The sequence below is a fragment of the Petaurus breviceps genome, unplaced genomic scaffold (genome assembly GCF_028583685.1).
Source record: "Petaurus breviceps papuanus isolate PSGF00001 unplaced genomic scaffold, PetGlider_PUasm1.0 90762, whole genome shotgun sequence".
Lineage (NCBI taxonomy): Eukaryota > Metazoa > Chordata > Mammalia > Diprotodontia > Petauridae > Petaurus > Petaurus breviceps.
This window is the reverse complement of record NW_027187339.1, coordinates 4,933,245-4,958,053: the sequence shown is the minus strand read 5'-3', so window position 1 is coordinate 4,958,053 and position 24,809 is coordinate 4,933,245. Positions and strand designations below refer to the sequence as shown.

The window sequence follows — 24,809 nt, the reverse complement described above, 5'->3', positions numbered from 1 at the left end:
GAATGAATCAAAGACACCTTTCAGAATTTCAGGCTTTCATTTTTCAATAGTCCTATTTTCCTGACTCTGGGAACAGGTGCCACTCTGATACATTCAGGTAAGGATTAGGAGCAGTTCCAAGTTTTAAAGAAGATTTTTGTGTTTACTCAAGTATCAGTTTTCATTTGTCTACAAATGTTTTTATCTTTGGAGATTTCATATTCTGTGTCTCAGAAAACATTCTTCTTTATGCCAACCTCCTCAAGGAAGACTTCCTCTATTTTTCCTTTATTGGACCCTCCCTTTCTCCTCATCTTTTTTTAAATTAAGCACCAATCAACTCAACTAATGTTTATTGGACATTGGTCACGTACAAGGCTCTTTGTTAGGTGCTTCAGGGATGTAAAGATGAGTGAGAAATAGTCATGGCCTCCTCCAATCTTACAGTATTGTTTTTTTTTCCTTTTTTTTGGAGGGCAATTGGGGTTAAGTGACTTGCCCAAGGTCACACAGCTAGTTCTGTGTTAAGTGTCTGAGGCTGGATTTGGACTCAGGTCCTCCTGATTCCAGGACGGGTGCTCTATTCACTGTGCCACCTAGCTGCCCCAATTTTACAGTATTGTTACTGATCCCTTTAATATCCAACAAAAGTCATAGAATCCCAGAAGTCGAGATGTGGAAGGGGCATCAGTGGCCATCTTCTCCAAGAGGTAGGTCTGAATAGTATGTCCTGCTATAGTATCTTTCCAGCTTTTATTTGAAGAACTCGATTGAGGAAAATCTACTTACTACCTCTCAAGGCAGATCTAGTTTGCATTTTTAGATAGCTCTGGTTTTGGGGAAGGTTTTCCTTATGTGATATCTACTTATGCCTCTACAACTTTCAACCATTACTTCTAATTCTGACTTCTGGAACAGGAGAGTTGTGGATGATCCCATAAGGATACCTTTAGGTTACTTGGGTTGTTTTCAGATGATCTAGGAGTGATTATATATTTTTTTTATTTTTATTTTTTTTAAGCAATCGGGGTTAAGTAACTTGCTCAAGGTTACACGGCCAGTTATTTCTGGGTGTGGTGCTGAGTATCTGAGCCCGGATTTGATCCAGGTCATCCCGACGCTGGAGCTGGTGCTCTTACTCGCTGAGCCACGTGGTAGGAGTGATCATATAGAATGCCCTTATGAAAATCTTAGAACACATAGCTCTTTCTATAATTGTCCACTGGTTCCTAAGGTTCTTTTAAAGGTATTCCATGAGGATGTGGAAAGAACCCTTAGCTGAAGAGGTAGGAGACTTGGGTTCTAGTCCAATCCTGCTTGTGTGGCACGGAAAGGTCTTTTATCTCTCTGAAACTCAAAGTCCACATCGGAATAATGACATTATAATACAGCTACAAGAGGTCTAGTGTTTAGGACTAGAAAGGTGACTCACTCTGCCCTGACCAGAGCTTACTGGCAGGATGGTGTTTAGTGCAGAATGCCGTATTTTAGGAAGTACATTGGAGTGTGTCTTGAGGAGGATAAGAACAGTGAAGGGCTTCAAGGTCACACTGTACCAGTGCTAATCAAGGGAACTGGGTGTTTACTCTGAAAAAGAGAAGACTCACGGGGAATATGATATTTGTCTTCAGATATTTTAAGGGCTATGTGGCAGAGGGATTGGAACTTTTCACCTAGGTCCTGTAGGGCAGAATTAGGTCAGAAGCTGCAAGGAAAGAGTCAGATTTGGGCTTGATGTAAAGAAGATGGAACTGGCTGTTATGGGAAGGAATGGGAGTGATCAAGTGAAGTCTGGGTGACTATTCCACATAACTGGGGGTCTGTGTACTTTGAGAAAATAACTTGATAACTCTATTTCAACCTAATTGACTTTCTTTGTAATTCTGTGCATTTTATTTTATGCATTTGAAACATCACTTGAAATCGTCCACAGGGGCTGGCTAGGTGGTACAGTGAATAGAGCACCAGCCCTGGAGTCAGGAGGACCAGAATTCAAATGTGACCTCAGACACTTAACATAACACTTAGTAGCTGTGCGACCTTGGGCAAGTCACTTAACCCTAATTGCCCTGCCTTCCCCCCTCCAAAAAAAAAAGAGAAATACTCTATAGTCTTTACCCATTCCAAACTCTTAAAATATGTGATTTTGTGATTCTCTACTATTTAAAAAAAATTTTTTTTTTGCTTCTTGGGGGTAGGGCAATTGGGGTTAAGTGACTTGCCCAAGATCACACAGCTAGTAAGTGTTAAGTGTCTGAGGCTGGATTTGAACTCAGCTGCTCCTGACTCCAGAGCCAATGCTCTATTCACTGTGCCACCTAGCTGCCCTGATTCTGTAGTATTTTCATGGCTTTCTTCAAAGGGTTGTTAGGGAAGGACTTTGTAGACTGTGAGGTGTTATACAATGTGAATAGTGATTATTGTTGTTATATGGCAACACCGTGCTATATGTAAACGTCCTACAAGTGCTTTTTCTGTGGGTCAGCCTCACCTACCCAACTGGACTATAAGCGTCTTTACGTCAGGGCCCATGTCTTTGTCTTTGGTTTTGCCATTCAGGTTCTTCTATAGACTTAGAAGCAGCTGGTTCTTTGAGAAAAAAAAAACATTGTGGGTAGAGTTGGTGGATTTGGGTTAAAATTCCTCACTACTTACTACCCTAAACAAGTCTTTAAAATTCTCTGGGGATCAATTTCCTCAAATGTAAAATGTGAGGGAGTTGGTACCATGTGACCTCTGGGTCTAAGTCAAGGAGACCTCTATGAATTCTTTGACTGAGATTTAGGATAGTAGGTGCTCTTGAGTTTCAATTTCTTCCACTTGGTTTCTGAGGCTGTTTTTCCTCCAAGACTGCTGCCAGGTTCTTTCTTCTCTGTGAAGACTTTGGGCATGACCCAGTGTAATGCCTGAACCCCACTTCTGATTGAATAAGCTACTTTCTCATCCCTGGAGAGCAAGGCATTGGCACCTGGGCCAGGTGAGTTTGGAAAGTTTGTCCACTCCTCCCCTAGTCTGTGGTTTGGCCCTGGCCTCCTGATACCTTTCATGCCTGACTTCCTCCAAAGAAAAGGCATTTTGTGTGTTGTATGCAAAGGTGGGATTGCAGTTTCACACCAGACAATTTGTCTGTGTTTGTGAAAATGCCAAATTAGCTCTCTTTCCTCCCCCTCCCTCTGCCTTTTCTTGCTTTTTGTTTGAGGAGGACTCTGTCTGTCATGCCAGCCACCAGCAATCCTGGCAGGAGCTGCCTTCTTCATTGAGTGGCACTGAACTGAATTGAAGCAAATTGAATGGAGGAGGCAATTTTAGCACAAGCTCAAAGATCCTGTTGTGGAATGAAGTGATTATAGTTTTTGCTGTGCAGGGGGGGGGAATCACACCACTGAGGTGAAGCCAGCGTCTTTTTACTGATAATTAACCCCTCCTGCACCCTCCCTTTGCTACTGGGGGAGCCCAGTAGCTGGATTAGAGCTTCTTTTCCTATTAGGGGTTCCCCCCCTAGAAGCTGAACCAAGACAACCAAGATGCATAAATGAGTTTCCTGGTTTACTTGAAAGAATAGCTGCTGCTTATATGGAATTTTAAAATGTGCAAAGTACTATACATAGTTTGTCTCATTGGATCTGAAAAATAACTCTGTGAGTTAAGCTCACCTAACAGGCCCTCTGGAAGGAAGGAAACAAACATTTATTAGATACCTGCTACATCGAAAATCTTACCTCATTTGTTCTACAATAACCTTGGCAGGTAGATGCTATTTTTATCCTCATTTAATACTGCTAAGGAAACTGAGGCAGACAGAGGTTAAAGTGACTTGCCCAGGGTTACACAACTGATAAGTATATAAGGCTGGATTAGAACTCAAGTCTTTTTGATTTCAAGCTAAGCACTTTATTCATTGAATTATTTAGCTGCCTCAGTGTCCTCCTTAAAATAATGGGGTTGGACTAGATAAAGGATGGAGCGGAAAAAAAAATCTACTCCAGAGTCAGAGGACCTGGGTTCAAATTCTCCCTCTGATGTTTATTATCTATATGATCTGGGATAAATCCCTTAACTCCCTACCCACCTCAGTTTCCTCACCTGTAAAATGAAGATGTTAGATTCTTGGATCTCTGAGATCTCTTCCAGATCTAGAGCTATGATGCTATGACCTCTCTGGACTTCAATTTACTCATCTGTAAAATGGGGAGGAAAGTTCTTGCAATACCTGCTTCCCAGGGTTTCTATGTTCCTCCAGGGAAAGAGTGGTGAAACCTTGTCATACACCATCAAGCACTATATAAAGATAAGGGATTTTTATTGTTGATAAGGAATATTAACTGGAGACAAGTGCTGGATTTTGGATATTTTGTTAAGATGTATGAATGAGAACAGATCTCAATCAGTCAATCAACAACCGTTTAATGCCCACCAGGTAGTTAACACTGTCAACCTTTTGGAGATTAAAAGGAGAATGAATCATAAACTTTAACCCTTTGGGGGGATTAAAAGAAGAATGAGCCACAGTCTTCAGTTTTTAGCAGCTTGTAACTCGGTTGAGGAAAGAATACCTACCCTGGAAGAATGAGAGGATTGTTTAGGGCAGTATGGAAATGAGCTCTAAACTGTGTAGCATCACCATTCAGGGGGGAGGGAGCCCAGAGACCCCTTTCCCCATTATATTTTGGAGCCAAAGGGAGAGAGTTGGGGGGGGGGGGCTACACCTGGATTTTCCTTTTGGATCATGGTTTTTTTCTGCTGTAGAATTGGGGAGCAGCATGGTTTGGTTTCAAATGCTGCCTCTTCTGTATATTAGCAGTGCCATTACAGTGAAATTACTTAACCTCTTAGAGCCTCAAACTCCTTACCTGTAAAATGGAGAAGAAAAGACTTGTACTACCTGCTTTACAAGGCTGTTTTGAAGAAAGCATTGTGTGAACCTTAGTGTACCTTAAGCATTTAGATTGTTACTCTTGCTACCTTCATGGTTCCCCTGCCTTGGAAAATTCCCCATGTTCTATAGAATACCCAGAACCTTAGATTTAGAGCTGGAAGTACCCCTAGAGGTAATCTAATCCACAATTCTTAACCTGACATTTGTAGATCCTTCCATGGACAGATTTCAAGGGATCCATGAATTTAAAAAATGTGCAATAACTATTTCATTACAACTGGTTTCCTGTGTAATTCTACAAATTTTAATTTATACATTTAGAAACGGTATTCTGAGAAGGGGTCTGTAGGTTTCCCCAGACTGCCAGTGGGATCCATGATGGAAAAAAAGGTTAGAGAACCTCAACCTAATCCAAATTCTCTATGCTGCCCATTTTTATAGATGAGGAAGATGATCAAAGAAAAGGAAAGTGACTAGCATACGGCCACATATACTGTGACAAAACTGACCTTCAAACCCAGTTTCTCTGGTTTTTCAATCAATATTCTTTGAAGGGGGTAAAAGAGGTGAAATAAAGACAGTACATTGGGGAAAGAGAAGAATTGACCTCAATAAAAAGTAGTTTCCTCAAAGATAAAATCGATTTGTCTCTACTCCTTGGAGACTATTGGGTTATACTTGGCCAGTTAGAGTCATGAAGTATCATTGATTTATGAACTCCATGGCCAGAGGCTTCTGATCTAAGGGGTCAAAACACTGCCCTCCTCTGTAAGATGCTAAGTGTTTAATATGCACTTGGAAAATATTTAGGTCTGAGATAAGCCCATTAGTAATGGTAGCCTAAGCCAGAACACACAAAGACTCCCTTTTCTTTTCAAGGCATTCGCTGACTTCTTAAGCCCAGAGTTGATGGAACTTGCTTGAATTAGAACATTGTACCCCTCAGATCTGTATTGTTTTGGGTTATCTTGTCTGTTAGAATGGAAGCTGGTAGAAGGAAGAAAGCATACCTTTTATTTTTCTAGGGATTTCCTTTTCTCAGTGCCTAGTGAGGTTCTGTCCACAAAGTAAGGGCTCATGAAATCTTTCCTGAATTGAGTCTTAGAAATGCCGAGTAGGCATGAGGCAGTGTGTTGGAGTCTTAGAAAGAGCCTGGGCATTGGATTCATAGGTCTAGAACTCCAGAGTTTCAGGGACACTTTTTCTTAGTGACTTAGACTTGGAGTTTCTGGGTCCCCTTGTCCTCATCAAAAGAAGGGTCTTGGACTAGATGACCTCAAAGGTCCCTTCCAGCTTTAATTAGGTATTTTTAAGGTGTAGAGCCTTGGTATGGGCAAGAAATGGATTTCTTTACAAGCCTGGTGTAAAGACTGTTCTCATTTGGAGACTTGGCATTCACAGTAGTTGACATTTTATATTCAGCACATCAGCCTTGTTGAATGGAAGAGAGAAAGGTTGCACCCTGTTCTTAGCTTATGTCACTTTTATTTTAGAGAGCAACTGTCACTGAAATTGGGATTCCCTCCCTCTCTCCTTTAGTGGGCACTCAGAAAATAGTCATTAAATTTGAATAGAACTGAATTCTTTTCCTTCCTTCTTCCCCTTTTCTTTCCCTTCTCTGATACAGTACCAGGAATCTTACTTTTCTTTTTAAACTCCAAATGCATTTTTATGGTATTGAAAAATACATGATTGTAGAGCTGGAAGGACCCTTTGAAGTTGTCTGGTCCAGCTACCTTCTCTTACAGAGGTGGAAGCAGGTAGTAAGTGAAAGAAGCAAGACTGAAACAAGAGTTTCTTGCCTTGTCTGGGGAAGATGCCTTCTGTTCTGGGACAGTAAAGATTGGGGTGCAAGGTACAATCCTGGTTAGTACTGGGGAACTCCTTTATGCTGTTGCTAAGTTATAGAAGGTAGAACTCACTAAACTAGGGTTCCATCCTCCTTTCATGGGGAAACATGGTGTGGTGAGTAGAGCATCAGAAGTGGAACCAGGAAGACCTGGGTTAAAATCTCTCTGAACCTCCATTTAAGGAAGCACCCATGGCCACCATCAAACTGGGACCAGCTCCTGAGACTCCTAGACCAGCTCCCCATAATGGCCTCTCCCACCCCAACTTCTCAACTCCTTTTCCTGTGCTGTTTTTGTTAGAGTGTAAGCTCTCTGAGGATAGGGACTGTCCTTTTTGATTGTATTTGTACATCCAGTCACACTGCCTGGCATATAGGAAGGGCTTAATAAATTCTTTCTATATCTATTTGACCTCAGGTAGTTCCTAGCAGGTGCCTAGTGTGACCCTAGGCAACCTCAGGGACTTCTTAATAACGGTGATGATGATGATAGATATTTATAAAACATTTTAAGGTTTGTGTATATTATCACATATAATATATTATTACATATAATATGTTATATTTCTTTATTCCTCACTACAATCTTGGGTTATATGCCATCATTATTTCCATTTTACAGATGAAGAAACTGAGGCAAAGAGAGGCTAAATGACTTGTCCAGGGTCATAGCTAATATGTCTCTGAGTCAGGATTTTGATTCTAGTCTTCCTTACTCCAGGGCCTTACTCTAGCACTGCTTACCTCATATAGTAAGTGTTTAGTAAATGTGCTCTCTCTCTTCCTCTCTCTCCCTCTCTCTCTTTCTTCCTTTTTTTCTCTCTTTCTCTCTTTCCCTCTCTCTCCCCCTCCCCCTCTGTCTGTCTGTCTCCCTTTTATCATGGCACAAGCTTTTCTTTCTGAGGCTCAGTTTCCTCATTTGTAGGAGGGATATAATAATAGAACCTACCTTACTGGGTTGTTGTGAGAATCAAATGAGGTAACATATGTACAGCGATTTACAGACTTTTAAATGTTATATAAATAGCTATTATTATTGTGTGCTAGGAACATAATCATAACATAAATAATTTGTTTTGCAAACTTTTAAGTTTTGCTTTGTTGTTGTTCAGTTATGACTAACTCTTCATGACCCCATTTGGGATTTTCTTGGCAAAGATGCTGGAGTGGTTTGCCATTTCCTTCCCCAGCTCATTCTATAGATAAGGAAACTGAGATAAACAGGGTTAAGTGACTTGCCCAGGGTCACATAGGCAATAAATGTCTGAGGCCAGTTTTGAGCTCAAGTCTTCCTGATTCCAGGTATAGTGCTCTATCCACTGGACCATCTATTTGCCCCTTCCTTCTAATAAATATCAGCATTTTTTTTTCCAAATTGGATATCTGTGTTTTGGGGCAGTTATCTTTAGAACTGAATCTTTGGGAGAGCCAGCTGGTGGCTCTTGGCTTTCTTCTGTCTGTTTTCCAGGCAACTGATATAACTGGATCTTTATTTACTCACTAATAGTGCGCCTCAAGGGTTTGCTTGTCTACCTAAACACTTGGGCTACCATATCCCCTGTTTATTAGGTGCCAGATAGAGTTTGGAATCTGTATTGTGGCTTCAAGTGTCCTCACTGACTATGAAACTTGAATTCCTACTATGTCAGTGACGAAGGAAAATAAGATGTGGAAGCAGCATGTCCAACTGTGCCCCTCAGCTCTGAAGCTGTTTGAGAACTTTAAATGTTCGAGGGATTGCTTGCTTTTCCTCTTGAACCCTGTGCTTGCCAAGAAGATAGTAGATTGACCTGGTCAAGAAGGGAAACATATCCTTTGCCAATTGCCAGCCAAGGATTTATTGGGCTCTTGCTATATCCTCAGCACCAGACTCTTGGTACTGGGCACCTGTTGTATCCTCAGGACCTAGGAATCTACTCTATCCTCAGGGCTGTATACTGGGTGCTGTAGGGTATACTCCAGGAGGAAAAGCAACTAACCAGTGTGAAGCAATGACAAACAAGAGAAGACAATATACAGCCGATGGCTGTGTTTTGGAGTATAGATTATAGTAGACCAGAAATGTCAGAGGAACTCAGAATGGATGAACAAGGGTTGGGAGCATTAGGAAAGACCTTGTAGAGGAGGAAGGGACAAAATCTTGGGTCTGGGAAATGGAAAGGTTTTGGATAGGCAGAATTTGGCTAGACCTTGGGTATTATAGAGCAACACCGGTGATGACCCATTGGACAGGAGCAAGCATGGTGTATTTTCTTGGCTTAGAAGGAGAATAATCTCATTATAATATAGGGAACCCTTATCAGAATACTGGGAAATAGGTTCAGAATTATAGGAGTCAGATTAGGGAGATGGTTGAAAACCAGACAGAGGCATTCTGATTTCTTACAGTTTGGGGCAGGAAATTGAAAGGTTTTTGAATAGAGGTGCTTTGTTGAAGTCTGAGTTTAGGAGATATTTATCTAAGGGGTACTGGGTCTTTCTTTTCATCATATTTGAATCTTCAAAAGTCTGTCTTGGCAGCTCTTAAATTTTCTCTTTTCACACCTGGATTAGAGAATCCTAGGATTCTGGGACCCTACATTTAGAACTGGAAGGCACTTTCGAGTGTGTCTAATTCAGTGTTCTCATTTGACATCTGCTGAGAGTGAGGCATAGCATGATTTGCCCCAAGTCACACAGGTAGCAAGTGGCAGAGCTGGTGTTCAATCTCGTCCCCAATACCACATCTAGCATTTTTTTTTAAAGCAACAGTAGCATACTGTCTCCTGGCAACCATTTCTTTGGAGATACAGAAACAATGTGTTCCATGCCCCATCATGGCTCCTGCCCATACTTGATACTGAGAGTCCCCTGTAACCTACATTTCCTCTCTATGTTTTTTCCCTTTCTGTCTTGTGGCCAAGGTATACCATGCCATGTCTTACTTTTGGGGAGATAAGTTTGAATTTCAGTGAAAATAATCATCCTTAGTGCCCAGGATTCAGTACCTTGTGAAAGTATATCCAGTATAGACTCTACCACCGATGGGGCAGAAGGATTTGTTACCAGATGGTCCAAGATAGTTCAGATGGCTACTTACATGCAGGGGGATGGACCAAATGAACTCTGAATACTACTTCTAGCTCCTAGGGCTTTAGGGGTCTGTGAGATGCATTACTTGGCAAGGCCTGACTTTGATGTACTAAGCTGTCTCTCATCTCCTTGACTACAGGGGACTGGCTACTCACAAACTAGTCTCCCATTACCCGAGGTGGGAGCCAGGTCTATTTAAAACATTTCTCGCTTACTATGCATCTTCTCTGAATCAGGGACTCGCTGTTCTGGGTCTGGAAGTTTCTCCTGGAAAGATACTTGTATCTAATTGTGGGTTGCCAAGCATAAGAGGGGTAAATTACTGGTGGGTTTAGGCAGGTTTGTCAAAAAGTTTCTTTTTCCCTTTGGGGGCTCCACCTGAGAGCTTTAGGGGAATCTTTCTGAGAGTTTTGATTTGTTGTTGTTCAGTCATTTCAATCATGCCTGACTCTTTGTGACCCTATTTGGGGTTTTCTTGGCAAAGATATTGGAGTGGTTTGCATTCCTTCCTACAGATTGTTTTACAGATGAGGAAATTGAGGCCAACAGGGTTAAGTGATTTGCCCAGGGTCACACAGCTAGTAAGTGTCTTTGAGGCTGGATTTGAACTCAGGTCCTCCTCTGGACCATTTTTGCTGCCCCTTGGTAACTGGTCAGAACTTTGGATAAAGAAATAGGTAGTGTTTAGGCCAACATCCTCACCTTTACTTCTTAAAATCCCTAGTTTCCTTCAAATTTCAATCCGAATGCTGTCTCCTACACAAGGTCCTTCCAAATCCTCTCCACTACTAGCACCCCCCCCCAAATTAACCAAGACATATTTTTGCATATGTTTATATGTGTCCATGTTAATTTTCCCCCCTCCCCCATAGATTGTAACCTACTTGAGGACAGGGATCATTTCCTTTCTGCCTCTGTTCCAAAGCACTTCTCAGAGCTCTGTGGCAAATAGGAGTTAGTTGGTAAATGCTTATTGAATGATTATAGATCCAGCAAAACTTGGGGTAGAGACTGCTCAGGGTTTCCTATCTCTTTAGAATTTGTGGACTCTAAGCTGACCTTGAAGCAGCTGCCCTGTAGTTCTAGAAATGTAAATTCATAGGGCCTTGGGGTCTTCAACATCAACCTCCTTCCCATTCAAATCCCTGACAAATGGTCATCCAGTCTTTGTCCCAATACGGCTAGTGTGATCTCATTCCCTCATGAGGCAGCCAATACATGATAGGTCATAGAATCAGGAGCCCAACTCCAACATCCTAATGCCATCATTCCAACCTTGTGTCCTTGACCTAGATGGTAGGGGTCATCTCCAGAGAAGCTCTGTTCTCATCTCCATATGTCCCTGGAACATAGCAGCTGGGTTGCCTGAGTGGCAGTGGGGTACTTTGGGAGTTCTCTTAAACTTAATGCATTTATTGTTACTTATGTTTATCCTCCTTCCCACCCCGCCCAACAGGTGATTTTTTTCCCCCCTGGATCTTTTATAGCTGCCCAGGAACATATGGTAGGCGCCTTGGAATGGGCTTACATTCCCTTTCCCCTCCCCTCAGCTGGGGGATTGTACAGGGCAATTTGGAAAGGGAACTCTAAGGCAGTACATAGGAGCATTTTCGAATCAGCTGTTCTTAATGGGATCTGCTCCATTTTGGAAGCTTGGTAGTGTCTTCAACCTTGCCTTTGTGCCCGAGGTGAATGAGTCACAAAGGAGCCAATGTAATTTTTGTGAGGTCACTGAACCAATAAATATTTAATGTGTTGCCTTCTAGCTAAGGTTGACAGAGAAGCTTCTGTCTTGTCAGAGGACATGGCCGTTTTCCCTTTCTCAGCCCAAACCATCCAGGATGAAATCTATCTAAATTTTCCTGCATAAGACTTACATTGCTTTTATTACATTATTATTTAATTTGACCTGTGTTTATTCATGCTTGGCATTTCCTACTAGGTTAGAAATTTCTTCAAAACTGGGAAGACTTAAATTTCTGTGTATTCCCTGAGGGACTAAGTATATCGAACCTCAAGAATTCAGTAAGCGCCTACTATGCATCAGATACTTTATGAATTGCTGAGTATTTTTATAAATCCCAATCAAATTCATGAGACAGTGCCTGCTCTCAAGGAACTTATGTTCTAGCAGAGGGAAACAACACATACACTGCTGATACAAAGTAAATGTAAATTTATTTTTCTAGGGGGTGCACATAGTACTTTTGGATTGCCTATTTCATCAATGTGATTAATTAAATCATCTTTAATTGTTCCAATTCTACTTATTTGTGTGATCTTGGCCAAGATAGGGGTGACATTGTGGAACAAAGGACATGGAGACAAATCTCACCCCTGATGCTTATAACCTGAGTGACCTTAGACAAGTCCCTTCACTTCTCTGGATTAGTTTCCTCATTTGTAAAATGACGGGGTTGGACTAGCTGACCTCTGGAATTCCTTCCAGCTCTAAATCTGTCATCCTCTGATTCTGCATCTCACCTTTTTCTGAGATGCATATCTAGTTATAAGAGAGAGAAGAGAAGAAAAAGAAATTTTACTTCACTGCTCTGCTTCCCCCACAATTCATATACAAATAAAATCAGTCCAGTGAACCTTTTCTACTGGAAGGGGGAAAAAGTCTTACAGGGACAATCTGAGGGGTATGTGTCAGGACGGGGTTCTATTCTCATTGGGAATGTGGAAGGTGGAAATATAGACTGATTGCAGGTATATGAGCCCCAGGTCCTTTGTAGCATCAGTGGGAATAGCCACCTCTTCTTTTCCCTCCCTGAACAGGAGGTTATCTTGGGGAGGGTTTGACTCCAAGATGGATAGGGAGGGCTGTGTCCAACCAGACGATATGCATCCCGCACTGTGATCTAAGCCTTGGCCTATGCATTCCTGGGAGCCACTGGCTGTATCTTTGAAATGGATCAGACTTCTAGATCCAAAATATTTCACCTCATTATCCCTGGAAATTATTTTTTCCAGGAGTGCAAAGCTCCTTAACAGATGAATTTTGTTGTAGAAATTCATAGCTTAAGTGTTTTTTTTTTTCAGAGTAAGGGGGATGGAGTTGGGGCAGGGTGAAGAAAATAAGAAGGGAAATACTGAATGCAGCCTTTCAGGGAATTCTGCCCACTCTAGCATTTGAAATACCATAGCTCTTTGCTTTATTTTTAGCAGTATTGGGAGCCCCGAGGGCAACAGGGGGAGCGTGTGATGTGGGAATCCTATTTTTTACTCAGCCTTTCAAATGGAACCCTCTTATAGTTTTTATGCCTGATTTGTTTTCTTCTGAAGACAGTTGTGACTGAAGCCAAAAACCTATAGCAAACCCCTCTACAAAGCTTGAGAGACACAGATAAATAGTGTGAAATTCTGTTTGTTTTGCCAACAATCCACCTTCCCTTTCCTTCCCCACCTGCTGCTGGACCTCTAGCATTAACACATCATTCCCTGGCTGGGTCCTGGTGCTGAATGAATATTCCCAGAGCTTGTGTCTAGGAATGTTTTGAGTGTGTCTCTGTGCCTACCCTTATCTCAGGCAGACCCATGGACTGGTCCATGTAATGAGTGAATGAAGGGGTCCATTCATCAACTGGGACAAAGGGACAGCTTGACCAGGGTTATCACCAGCAGGGACCTGTGGATTGGAGGAATAGGTGAGACTGAAAGGATAGTAAGAATAGAAAGGAGTGAGGGCCTTTGAGGGAAAGGTAGCAAAGAGCTTGTTAATGGCAGGAGAAGGGTCAGAATCAGGAAGCTCCATCCTCTCACACAAGAATGGAAAAGACGACCTTTATGATTCTTTCCAACTCTAAGACTCTATAATTCTCCATTCTGGTTTTCCTTTTGTTTGAATTTGGATATGTCATAGTACAGGGGCATGATCAGGAATGAAGTTCATCTGGAGAGGAAAATATAACCTCTCCCTAGTTAATAGTCACCATAGAATTTCAGACAGAAATAATTATTTAGATCAGAGGTTCTTACCTTTTTGTTTGTTTGTTTGTTTCATGAATACTTTTGACTCTCTGGTGAAACCCATGGACCCTTTCTTAGAAGAATGTTTTCAGAAACATAGTGTTAGAAAGGAGGCTAATTAAGTTGAAGTTCAGTTATCAAAATATTTTTAAAAAAGCAAGCTTACAGATCCCAGATTAGGAAACCCTGATTTAGACTAACTCACTTTCCTGATTAGGAAACTGAAGTTAGAGAGAATAGATACTTTGTCCAAGGGCAAGGGTGGGGAACTGGTGGCCTCGACCCTCTGGGTCCTCCTTTGACTGAATCCAAGAGCATATAACTTCTGGTTATTTAGTTTTATCTGACTCTTCATGACCACATTTGGGGTTTTCTTTGCAAATATATTAGTGTGGTTTTCTATTTCCTTCTCCAGTTCATTTTACAGATGAAGAAACTGAGGCAAACAGGTTAGGTGATCTGCTCAGGGTCACACAGCTGGTAAGTGTCTGAGGTCAGATCTGAACTCAGAAAGATAAGTCTTCCTGACTCTAAGGCCAGGCAGTCTATCTACTGCACTACCTAGTTGCCCATATAAAGTCCCCAGAGCTAGTGACACTTTCTCCTGATTCAGTCCATTGTTTCTTCCCAGATATCATGTTGTTGTGTTGTATTTGTCCTTCATTCTCGAAGAAGACCATGGCATCAGGGAGATGAAGACATGACTTGCAGTTGACTTTGATTTGAGTGAGGGAGAGCTGGACAAAGTCACCAGCCTCACTTTCTCCTCCAGAACCATCTGAACCCAGTGACCAGATACTCATCAGGATGACTGGAGATGACCCAGGATGCAATGGGAGACCCTGGTCCTTTTAGGCTGAGGCCTTTTCAGATACTAACTTAGAGTGAGGTAATGCCCATTCAGTGAATAGGCCTCTTCAAGAAGTGAGTGAAAGGATGGCCCCTTTAATTAGAAAAAAAGAAAAAAAATCAAAGTGGGAGGGGAAGACCCTCAGGATTGAACCTGATAACATGATGTTAGTCTAATAAGATGGGTGAAGACCCCCATGTTTCTTAGAGCAGAGGTGTCAACTTTCTCGTTGCACACAGACTGCACAACCCTGAAATGTAGCTGGAATCAGATAAAAATGTAATTGGAAAGTGTTTACCAAAATAAATAAAAATATAATACAACATAGACAATTCTAATGTGTGTGTGTGTTTTTTTTAAGTCAATATGCAGCCAGCAAGGATCTGTTTCTTTTTGAGTTTGACACTAGTGACTTACAGACTCTTGCTTCAAGCCATGCCCTTGGTTACTCTTTGAAACCCCATGCACTGGGTCCCATTACATCACTGCCCCAGGACCTTCCTGCCCTTTCTTCCCCTTCATCATCAAATGGTGCTGCCTGGAGAGGATCTAATAAATGTATTATATATTACTGTATTTATTATTGTATTATATTGTTATAATATTTTATATTACTATATTTATTTTTAAGGACCAAATGTCTGGCAAAGGGAGTTTGCATTTTTCCAGACCATAAACTGAATAACTGAAGCTTTAATGTTAGCATTCCAGGTATCAGAGAGATCAAACAAGTAAAGGTAATCTAGGTTATGGAAAAAGTGCTCATCTTTGTATTGGGTGCAGCTGTAACCCCTGTTCTGCTGTCGACTCTGTAGCACTGGGGACATCATTTTCCTCCTCCCCTCCCTCCCTTCCCTTTCTGGGCCTTAATTTCTTTATCTATAAAGTGAGGGTCGTGGAGTAGAGGAGCTTTGGTTCCTTTCAGGGCTAAGAAGCTATGCTTTCAGGGTTTTTTTGGCGGGGTGGGGTGGGATGGGCTAGAAGGCCTCAGAGGCACTTGTGAAATTTTACTGAACAATTAGAGAGGTTCCAAGTCTGCCTACCTATAAGGCCAACTCTGCTCCTGTTAAGCAGAGGAAACCAAGGCCTTACTTTAAAAAAAATTAGTAATACATTTGTAAATTACATTATATGCTATAGGTAGGAGGAAAGGATGAGAATTTACCCAGGTGCCCTTTCCACTGAACCAAGCAGGGTGAGCAGGGTGTTAGTGTGTGTGTGTGTGTGTGTGTGTGTGTGTGTGTGTGTGCATTGTCTCTGTCCCGTGAATGCTTTGGCATGGATCTGACATTGTGCCTATGTCCTCATGTTCAAGGGGTTCTGAGTCTCATGCATTAGGTGTGGGTCTCTGCTATATCATGAATGACTGTCGTGATTAGTTCCCTTCCCTGGTTCTCAGTTTTGTACTAGTTTGTTCCTAAGTGCTTGCACATTGTCTCCCCTGTCAGCCCGTGAGCTCCTTGAGGATGGGGGATTCCTTTCTTTGTATTCCAGTCCTTTAGCTAAGAGTATCTTGTACATAGTAGGTGCTCAATAAATGAACATTGACCATAAAATGAAAAGTTTGAATTAGATAATCTGGAAGGCCCCTTTAAGCTCAAAATCTAGAATTATTTGGCTATAATTCTCTAAATTTACCCTTCCTGGATCAACTTGACCTTGACCATGTTATGAAGGGCAGGAAGTGACTTTTCAGGCCTAGATAGTTATTGGTTGAGTCATTAGGACAAGAGAGTGCAAGTTGAATATAATACTTAGTTCAAGCTCTGTGAGCCTCCATGGTGATAACCTCTAGAGAGAAATAGATGGTAAGGATTATACTCTGACCTGTAAAGTCCTGCTTTGAGATGCCTTTATTGTAATGAAAAGGGAAAGCAGCTTTGTGCCCTGGGCTGATGGAGGCAATTTGTCAATAGATATTTTGGCTCGCAGATTAATAAGGGACAGCAAATGTGTCATCCAGGGCTATAAAATTTTATGATTTGAGTATAAGGTGGGGTCATTTTTCATGTGGTTCGCTAAGCCCTTGGGCAAACTGTTCCTTAACTGAAGCTCAATAAAAGGCATGTGTCCCATAATATCACTTATATTTTCCTTTCATTTTGAGAATAATTTTTATCTTATCTCTTCTTTTTTATAGTTAATTTTTTTGGGACTTAACTTTGGTGATGGAAACTACTGGGGGATCATTGATATGCTTGGTTTAGTAGAAGGAGCATCAGGGTAAATTCTAATCCTCTCCTCCTATATGCTGTGTGACAATAGTTAAGTGAATTCACTTCTCTGGGAGGGGGTAATGAAGAAGCATCTACTATGTCCCAGGCATTGGTCTAAATCTCATTTGATCCTCACAACAACCCCAGGAGGTAGGTACTATTATCCTCTCTTTATACTTGAGAAAATCATGGCAGACAGTGGTTGAGTGACTTGTCCAAGGTAACATAGCTAGTAAGTGCCTGAGGTCAAATTCGAATTTAGGTCATCCTGACTCCTGGTTCAGGGCTCTGTCCACAACAGCAACTGGTTGCCTCTCTGAGCCTCATTTTGCCCTCTGTAAAATGGACCATGCCATGTCCTCCCTCCTTTAGAGAATTGTTGCAAGGATCAAATAAAATAATGTATAAGGCAGTGCTTTGAAATCTCTCTGTCCATGGGTAGTCAGAATACAGTTTTCTGGATGTCAGATATGGGGAACTACCCTTTTCTTAGTTTCACCTTCCTCTGACCATGTCAGTCAAGGAAGAAGTATTTGAAGGTACCTTTGAGTTGTCCCTTGCCATGCTATCTAACATGGCAGATGAAGAAGGACAAGAAGACATGGTCTAGTCCTCAGGCAGTTATTGTCTAGCTGGAGAGACAAGACTAAGGTGAAAAAAAATGGGGAAGGATGAGATAATAACAAAAGCTTACTCTTTGCATGGTACTCTATGTGGTAGACCACATGGTCCTGATGCTCAGGGTTAGAGGAATTCAGAGAAAGGAGAGATTCAAATCAATGACAATCATCAGACTTCGTGGTGGAGATGGACCTTGCTATTATTTCCATAGAATGGAAAAGATTTGGATAGATGAAGAGAAACAAGGAGAATATTCAGTCATTTTGTTATGATTTTCTATCCTGATAACTCTTCTCGCTAGATGCACTTGCTGGGTGAGTCATTTATTTATTTATTTTTTGACAGGAACTTTTATTTAGGATTTTATTTTTCCCCAGTTACATGCAAAAACATTTTTTAACATTCATTTTTTAAAACTTTGAGTTCCAAATTCTCTCCCTTCCTCTCCCCTTCCCCTCCTCCCCCCACTGAGAAGGCAAGTAATTCGATATAGGTTACACATGTGTAGTCATGCAAAACATTTCCATGATAGTCATGTTGTGAAAGAAAATTCAGACCAAAAATAAAAAAAAACCTCAAGAAAAATAAAGAAAGTAAAAAATGTATGCTTCAATTGTATTCAGACACCATCAGTTTTCTCTCTGGGGATGGACAGCATTTTTTTTTTATCCTAAATCCTTCAGAATTGTCTTGGATCATTGTATTACTGAAAATAGCTAAGTCATTCACAGCTGATCATCTTACAATATTGCTGTTACTTTGTACACAGTACATTTGACTTTGCACCAGCTCATGTAAGTCTTTCCAGGTTTTTCTGAGATTTTCCTGCTTATCATTTCTTATAGCACAATAGTATTCTGTCATGATCATATACCACAGTTTGTTCAGCCATCGGATGAGTTATTTCTTACAGACAATGGCCTTGGTGAAGGTACTTCTCAGCCCCCATAGGCCATTCTTGCCAGATTTTTTGCCAGCCTTTTGCTCCATCAAAAGCTTATACACTATAGTGAAGAGCTAAGACTCTGTGTTCATTGCCCAAGATCGAGAAGACAGAACTGGTTGATTAATATAATGCTCCATTGGATTTGGGACCTTACTGATGTGGACATTCCTTCCAATGATGCAAATTGCAACCCATCCATGCCTCTGTCCTGTCCAACTCTTGACTCACCATATAAGCTGCCCACAGGGGAATCCATCCAATATATGGAATTCTTTTGATATTCCTTGGATATTAGTTGAATAGGAGTTGATATAACAGGAGACCTTTTAACGTTCTTATCCAGGCTTCAAACTAGGGTGGGAAGTGAGGAGGGGGAGAAGACAGTAATGGTTTTCTACTGACATGTGTGGATCCACACAGATCACCCCTCTTCTCTAGTCTCTTCATCCCAGACCATCCCAGCCCTCCTGGAAAAGAGCAAGGTAGAAGGGAGGAGAAAAGCAAAGGAGAAAGAGAAAATAGAAATAAGAAAAAAAAAAGACATAAGCTCTCTGGACATCTTGGTAGGGTGCTTTTTATCACTATCGTAGAAAGAGTGGAATGAAATGAAAGCCCTTCCCCCCAGACAGAATTAGAACCTGTTCCATCTTGGTTCCCTCAAAGATTTTATGTTAAGTTGTATTTATTTATTCCCTAAACTAATTAACCTCTCTAGGGGTTCTCCATTTAAGGCAGACTCACAGATGTGGATGCATAGCACATGAGATGAACAGAAAAGAATGACCCAAGTCTGTGAGTTAGAAGATTCACTTAGAGTTCTCCTAGCCGATTCCCATTTACATCCAAGGCATGAGTCCCCTCTACAGCTGTTGGTGGTAGGTCATGAAGGCATGAAGGTGTTGACTGAGAGGCATTGCATCATATAAATCATGTCATTCCATAATACTAATACCAATGATAGTAATATCTATCATTTATATACATCTTCAAGGTTTGCAAAGCACTTTACAAATATCTCATTTGAACTTCACAGCCCTGGGAGGTGGGTGCTGCATTATCCCCATTTTGCAGATGTGGTAGCTGAGGCAGATGAATTGAATGTGAGTTCCTTGAGATCAAGGGTGATTTTTGCATTTTTTTTTACACCCTCAGCACTTAGAACAATGCTTGACACATAGTAAGCACTAATAAATGTTTGTTGACATGATTTATCCATCAACAATGCAGATTACTATTATTATTTTGCCTTTTGGAGGGGGGAAAGTAGGGTTAAATGACTTGCCCAAAGTCACACAGCTAGGAAGTGTTAAGTGTCTGAGGCCTAATTTGAAGTCAGGTCCTCCTGACTCCAGGGCAGGTGCTCTATTCTCTGTGCCACCTAGCCACACCCAGTGTATTATTTTTTGATAAGTGAAAAAGATTCATGTGGAACCTTCTGTATCTTCCCTCTTAACTCATCTTTCTCCAGGTGAATAGCAGGTATCTAATTGGGAGGGAAATGAGAGTTGTCACAAAAGTATTAGATTTAGAGAAAAGAGAGGCGGTGTGGGAAGAAGGAGTCACCAAAAATCTGGGTCCACTGAGGGAAAAGGGCTGATACTTCGTATCCTGGGTCATAGGGTCTGTTCAGTCTCACAGAGCAACACAGCATGGAAGGATTCAGAGCTGAAAGGGACCTTTGAGATACCCAAGACAGATGATGAATAGTGCAGCCAGGATTCAAACCCAGATTTTTGACTCCGCAGTGTCACCTTGCTATTTCTGGAAGGAGAGTTTCAGTAAAGGCCACCTGAGTACTTTTCAGCATCAGCTCTCATATATGGGATCTGTGTCTTTTATCTAGAGGCCTAAAGACTAGTCTATCTAGTCCAACCCTTTCCCTATCCTGTCAGCTGCTAATAATCTGCAGAGATTGATGAGGAAATAATTTTGGTTTTCAAAATAGTTTTTGAAGTTGTCTTTAGAGTATTAAAGCAGGGAAGTTTCCTACCCCCTAATCTACTTCTTTGCTTGACCTACCCCCACTTTGGAGAACTGAAAAAGAATAAAATATATGTTTGGGAAAATATAGAAATATATATTTGGAAAATATAGAAAAACAGAGAAACATGTATTTGGAAAAATATAGAAAATATATATTTAGAATTAATCTGATATTTTTTTTCTGGGCAACTAGTAACCTAATTATGTTCTATATTGCCCAATAGTAAAAGGAGTTTGCTTTCCCTGAGTTCTTGCTGGATTGTGGGAGAGAGTGTCCCAGGATTGAAAATGCTCTGTGGATAAAGGAAGAGTTGACTATGCCTTTCTTTCAGCCCACCCACACACAGGCTTATCTCCTTCTTAATTTGCTGCCTAATCTGATTCCCTTTGGAAACATCAGAAGTGTACCATGCAGTTTAACTTACCCCACAGTCTTTCAACTGTGATTGTGTGAAAAAGGGCAGATCACATGAAAAATACCATTTCCTTTTTTGATGCAACTTTCATTGGGTGAGAGTTTTCTGGGGGTTCCTGGTCGTGACTTGGGGGATGTAAAAATAAAAGAAAGGAAACTAGTGGCTGCCCTCCCCCCCCCTTTTTTAGAGCTCATGCATGATGGCGATGACGTCAAAATATTTTTGAAGATGAAAACACAGCTGTCGGGTTCCTTGCATTACAGCTGATTTTCTCGTATGCTTAAAATAAAGATGACACCTAGAAATCCTATGGAAACACATTCCCACCTTGTCAAATAATGAGTCGTGAGTCTGCAGCTCCTTAGCAATCTTAAGTAACGTTTTATATTTCGAAAGATATAAATATTGGTGATGTTGTAGCAGGTGTTGCTTCTCAGCTGGATCTCAGTAGAGGATTTGACGCTGCTCTCCCTTCCCTCCCCAGAAAAATACACAACAACCACCAGATTTCTTTTCTTAGATCATAGAGTGTTTGGGCTGGAAGAGTCCTCAGAGCTCAGTGCCCCTAATTTTATAGGCACAACCAGTGCATGGAAGTTTGGGACTCAGTGGAGGTAGTTGCTAAACCCTGGGACCATAACCTCTCTATTATACCATGTTGTTGCCCCCAGGGCTTTAGAATCACAATAATGAGAATGTACAAGTTGGTCTGGAAAACCCGAGAAAGATCTGGTGTTTATTGTAGTCAGAAGGCAGGAGTGGAGAGTGGGGGAGAATTTCTCCTCCTGCTTTCCTCTCAGATAATTTCTTCAGCCTCTAAATGTTACTTGGCATTTCTGATCAGAAATCCTAACCTGTCCAACTAGTTGGATGGTGGCCCAAACAGTATTTAATTGTCACGAATGAGAAAATAAGCACCAACAAAAAGGAAGTGAGTGTTAAATCACAAACTGTACAATGCAGTTGTGTTTTGTTTTGACTTCTCTGCTGTACTGGTTGTTCCATAAACAGGCTAATTGAGGATATTTTAGTGTGACCATGAGCCAAGCAGCCCTTCTTGCTATATATGGGTGTATCCCTGTCAGTTCTGAGATTCGGTATTCATCTTCTTTTAAGTTCTGTCCCTACTTTCTGACTTAGTGGGAAGGATGCTGGGCTTGGGGTCAGGAGGAATTGAGTTGGAGTGCCATCACTGAGACTAGCTTTGTGACCCTGGGTGCGTCTGCTTCTATGTGCTCAGGCAACTCCCTAATTTTTAGCTCAGAAGTTATAGTTGATGAATGTCCTTGCTGATGGATCAGTTCTACCTTCTTTTCCATGTGGAAGAGTCCCTTATGCTGATGAGCCAGTAAGTCAGTCAATCAACAAACATTTATAAAGTGCCAAGAGTTCCTTATTCTGATGAATCAATTAGTCAAATCAGTACATATTTGTTACTATGTTCCAGGTACAGGTTTAGACTTCAGGAATATAAAGGTAATTGAAACAGTCCCCGCTGTTGAGGAAATTATATTTTGTAGGAGAAGACAATACGTTCACATAAAAGTAAAAGCAAAATATATGTGTAGATCACAAATCCTTGCATGTTTCCCCATTTTAGTTTGTGAGAGGAGAATGCATCTTCCTGAGTTCAAATCTGGCCTCAGACACTTACTAGCTGTGAGACCCTGAGAAAGTCACTTAGCTGTGTTGGCCTCAGTTTCCCCATATGTAAAAGGAGCTAGAGAAGAAAATGGCAAAAGCATTGTGGTCTCTTTGCCAAGAAAACCCCAGATGTGGTCACAGAGAGCTGGACATCTTTGAAAGGACTGAACAACAGCAACAAACAAGGGAATTTGGGGGATTTTCTCTGTCTGATTGACTATGAGTATTTTTGGATGAGAAACCTATAAAAGGACCAGCTACATAGGAGATTTTGTCATACTGCCTATGTCTTTGACAAGCAAACATCATGATTCCTTACATTTGGATAGCATTTTCAACTCTTGAGAATATTTCCATATTTGCTTTCTCAACCCTGTGAAGTAGGCAGGGTAGTTACTACTTGGCTAGATGAAGAAACAGAAGCCAAAAGGGGATAAGGGACTGGTTTAAGATTACACAGTTTGTAGCAGAACTGAGACTGGGCTTTTCTGATCTTCTGGGCAAGTGTTCCCCCCGCACCCCCCAAGTAAACCATGTTTCAGAGGATCACTTTTGCTAGTATGGTATGGGGGTAGTCCCACCTTCAATTCAATGGAAATTTGCCAGGTATCTCCTATGTACCAGCCACTCTGTTGTGCATTGGAGATACACAGCTGAAAATAATTCCCTCCCCCTGCCTTTTTTTTTTTTTAAACAGATGAGATTGGCAAGTCCAGAATTTTCGATGGGATATTTACCCTTAATTATTAGAGGGAATTTGAGCTCTGACTCATGTCTGCTTGCTCATGCTATTCCAGTTTCTGAGTCCTACAGCTCAAGAGGGACTTGGAAAACTTGGATAGAGCTCAGAGGAGAGCTGGAAAGATGATGAAAGGGTTGGAACATAAGACCTAGAGAAGGGAGGCTGCAGGAATTGAGAATGTTTGCCACAGGAAGAGTGGGATGGATGTTAACTTGATAATATTTCAATTCATAGACTCACTGAATGTTTGGAATGGATAGAACCTTAGAGCTGGTCTAGTCCAGTGGTTCTTAAAATGGGGTCTGCTGACCCTTGGGAGTCTCCAAGACCCTTTCAGTACATACATACTTCAGGTCAAAACTATTTTATAATGAATACTAAGATGTTTTAATTTTTAATATGGTAAATATTTAAAGCTATAATCCACCCACACAAAACCTTTTTTTGGGGGGGTCCTCAACTTTAACGAATATTTTGGAGGGTCCTCAGTAATTTCTAAAGGTGTCCTGAGGTCAAAAAGTTTGAAAACTGCTGGTCTAGTCCCACAGCCTTGAACTCAAAATCAAGAGTAGGAAAATAATTTTCCCAAGGTCATACAGTGAGTTAATGGCAGACGGAGTTAATGGCAAACTCAAATCTATGTCTTTTAATTTTTGACTCTGTAATTCCCTACCCTTCCCCCTTCTTGTCCCTGTTTTAATTTGTGTTTATTGAGCTCCTCCTCTGCAGAGACGAAATGCAGCCTAGTGCAAAGAACACTGGCTTTGGAGTCACAGAGGGTTTCAATTTCATCTCAGAAACTTCTTAGATATAAGACTGCAGGAAGGGACTTCGCATTCAGAGCTTCAATTTCCTTATCTGAAAGAATGGGCTTAATGGCACTCCTACTACCTTCCTCAGGGTTATTGTGATGAAAGTGACTTGCAAAGCTGAATATCCTACAAGAATGTGAGTAGTTACCATTCAGTAGTTACACATAATCATGTGGTAGGCTATTAACATGATACAAGGAAAGAAGGCTTGACCCTACATTTTCAATGGAGAAGCAACATGAAGCATCTATATTGCAGTATGAAGCTGAATAGGACAAAAAAAGGCTAAGACTGATGCCGAATCTCTAAGGCCCTTCCCAGGTTAAAATTTCAATTTAATCGTCAATAAACATTAAACATCTTTTCTTCTCCAGCCACTGTCCTAGGTACTGTTGATTTAAAGATAGAAATGAAGCAATCCCTGCCCTCAAGAAGCTTGCTTTCTATCCAGGGAGACACATAAATATATAAAAATAAAAATGAAATAATCTTGGGGAGATGGACAATAAGCATCGATAAGATAGCCATTTGTGTGCAAGACACGAGGGAATGCAGGGGCAAAGGTGAAAGCCATCCTGGTGCAATGGCAGGGGAGGGAGAGAGGGAACATATGTAGGTAGATAAGTAAATACAGAGAAGTAATTATGAGCTAAGTCTTGAAGGAAGACAAATGGATTTTTTTATATGAGCTATAATCCAAACAGCCAATGGTTTTACAATTCAGAGGAGGGAGACTGTCGTGAGCTGGCATGGTATAAGAACATTTGATGAAGGAGGAGGGCTTTAAACTTCCTTTTCATCATCTTTCAAAATCTTCCTTTTAATTGAAGG

General features: G+C 41.1%; 1 protein-coding gene across 8 annotated transcripts in view; it reads left to right on the top strand.

Annotated features, from left to right (window-relative positions):
* The window catches only part of KCNMA1 (potassium calcium-activated channel subfamily M alpha 1), a 917,791-nt gene that overhangs the window by 29,029 nt on the left and 863,953 nt on the right, over positions 1–24,809 (top strand). The window contains exon 2 of one of the 8 annotated variants that reach the window (XM_069068321.1): positions 14,380–14,850. The exons of the other annotated variants lie outside the window; for them this stretch is intronic. Within the exon in view, the coding sequence (XP_068924422.1) occupies positions 14,380–14,463 (84 nt within the window). The 3' untranslated portion in view covers positions 14,464–14,850. Of the gene's footprint in view, positions 1–14,379; positions 14,851–24,809 lie in introns of those variants that run through there. 8 annotated transcript variants of the gene reach the window in all.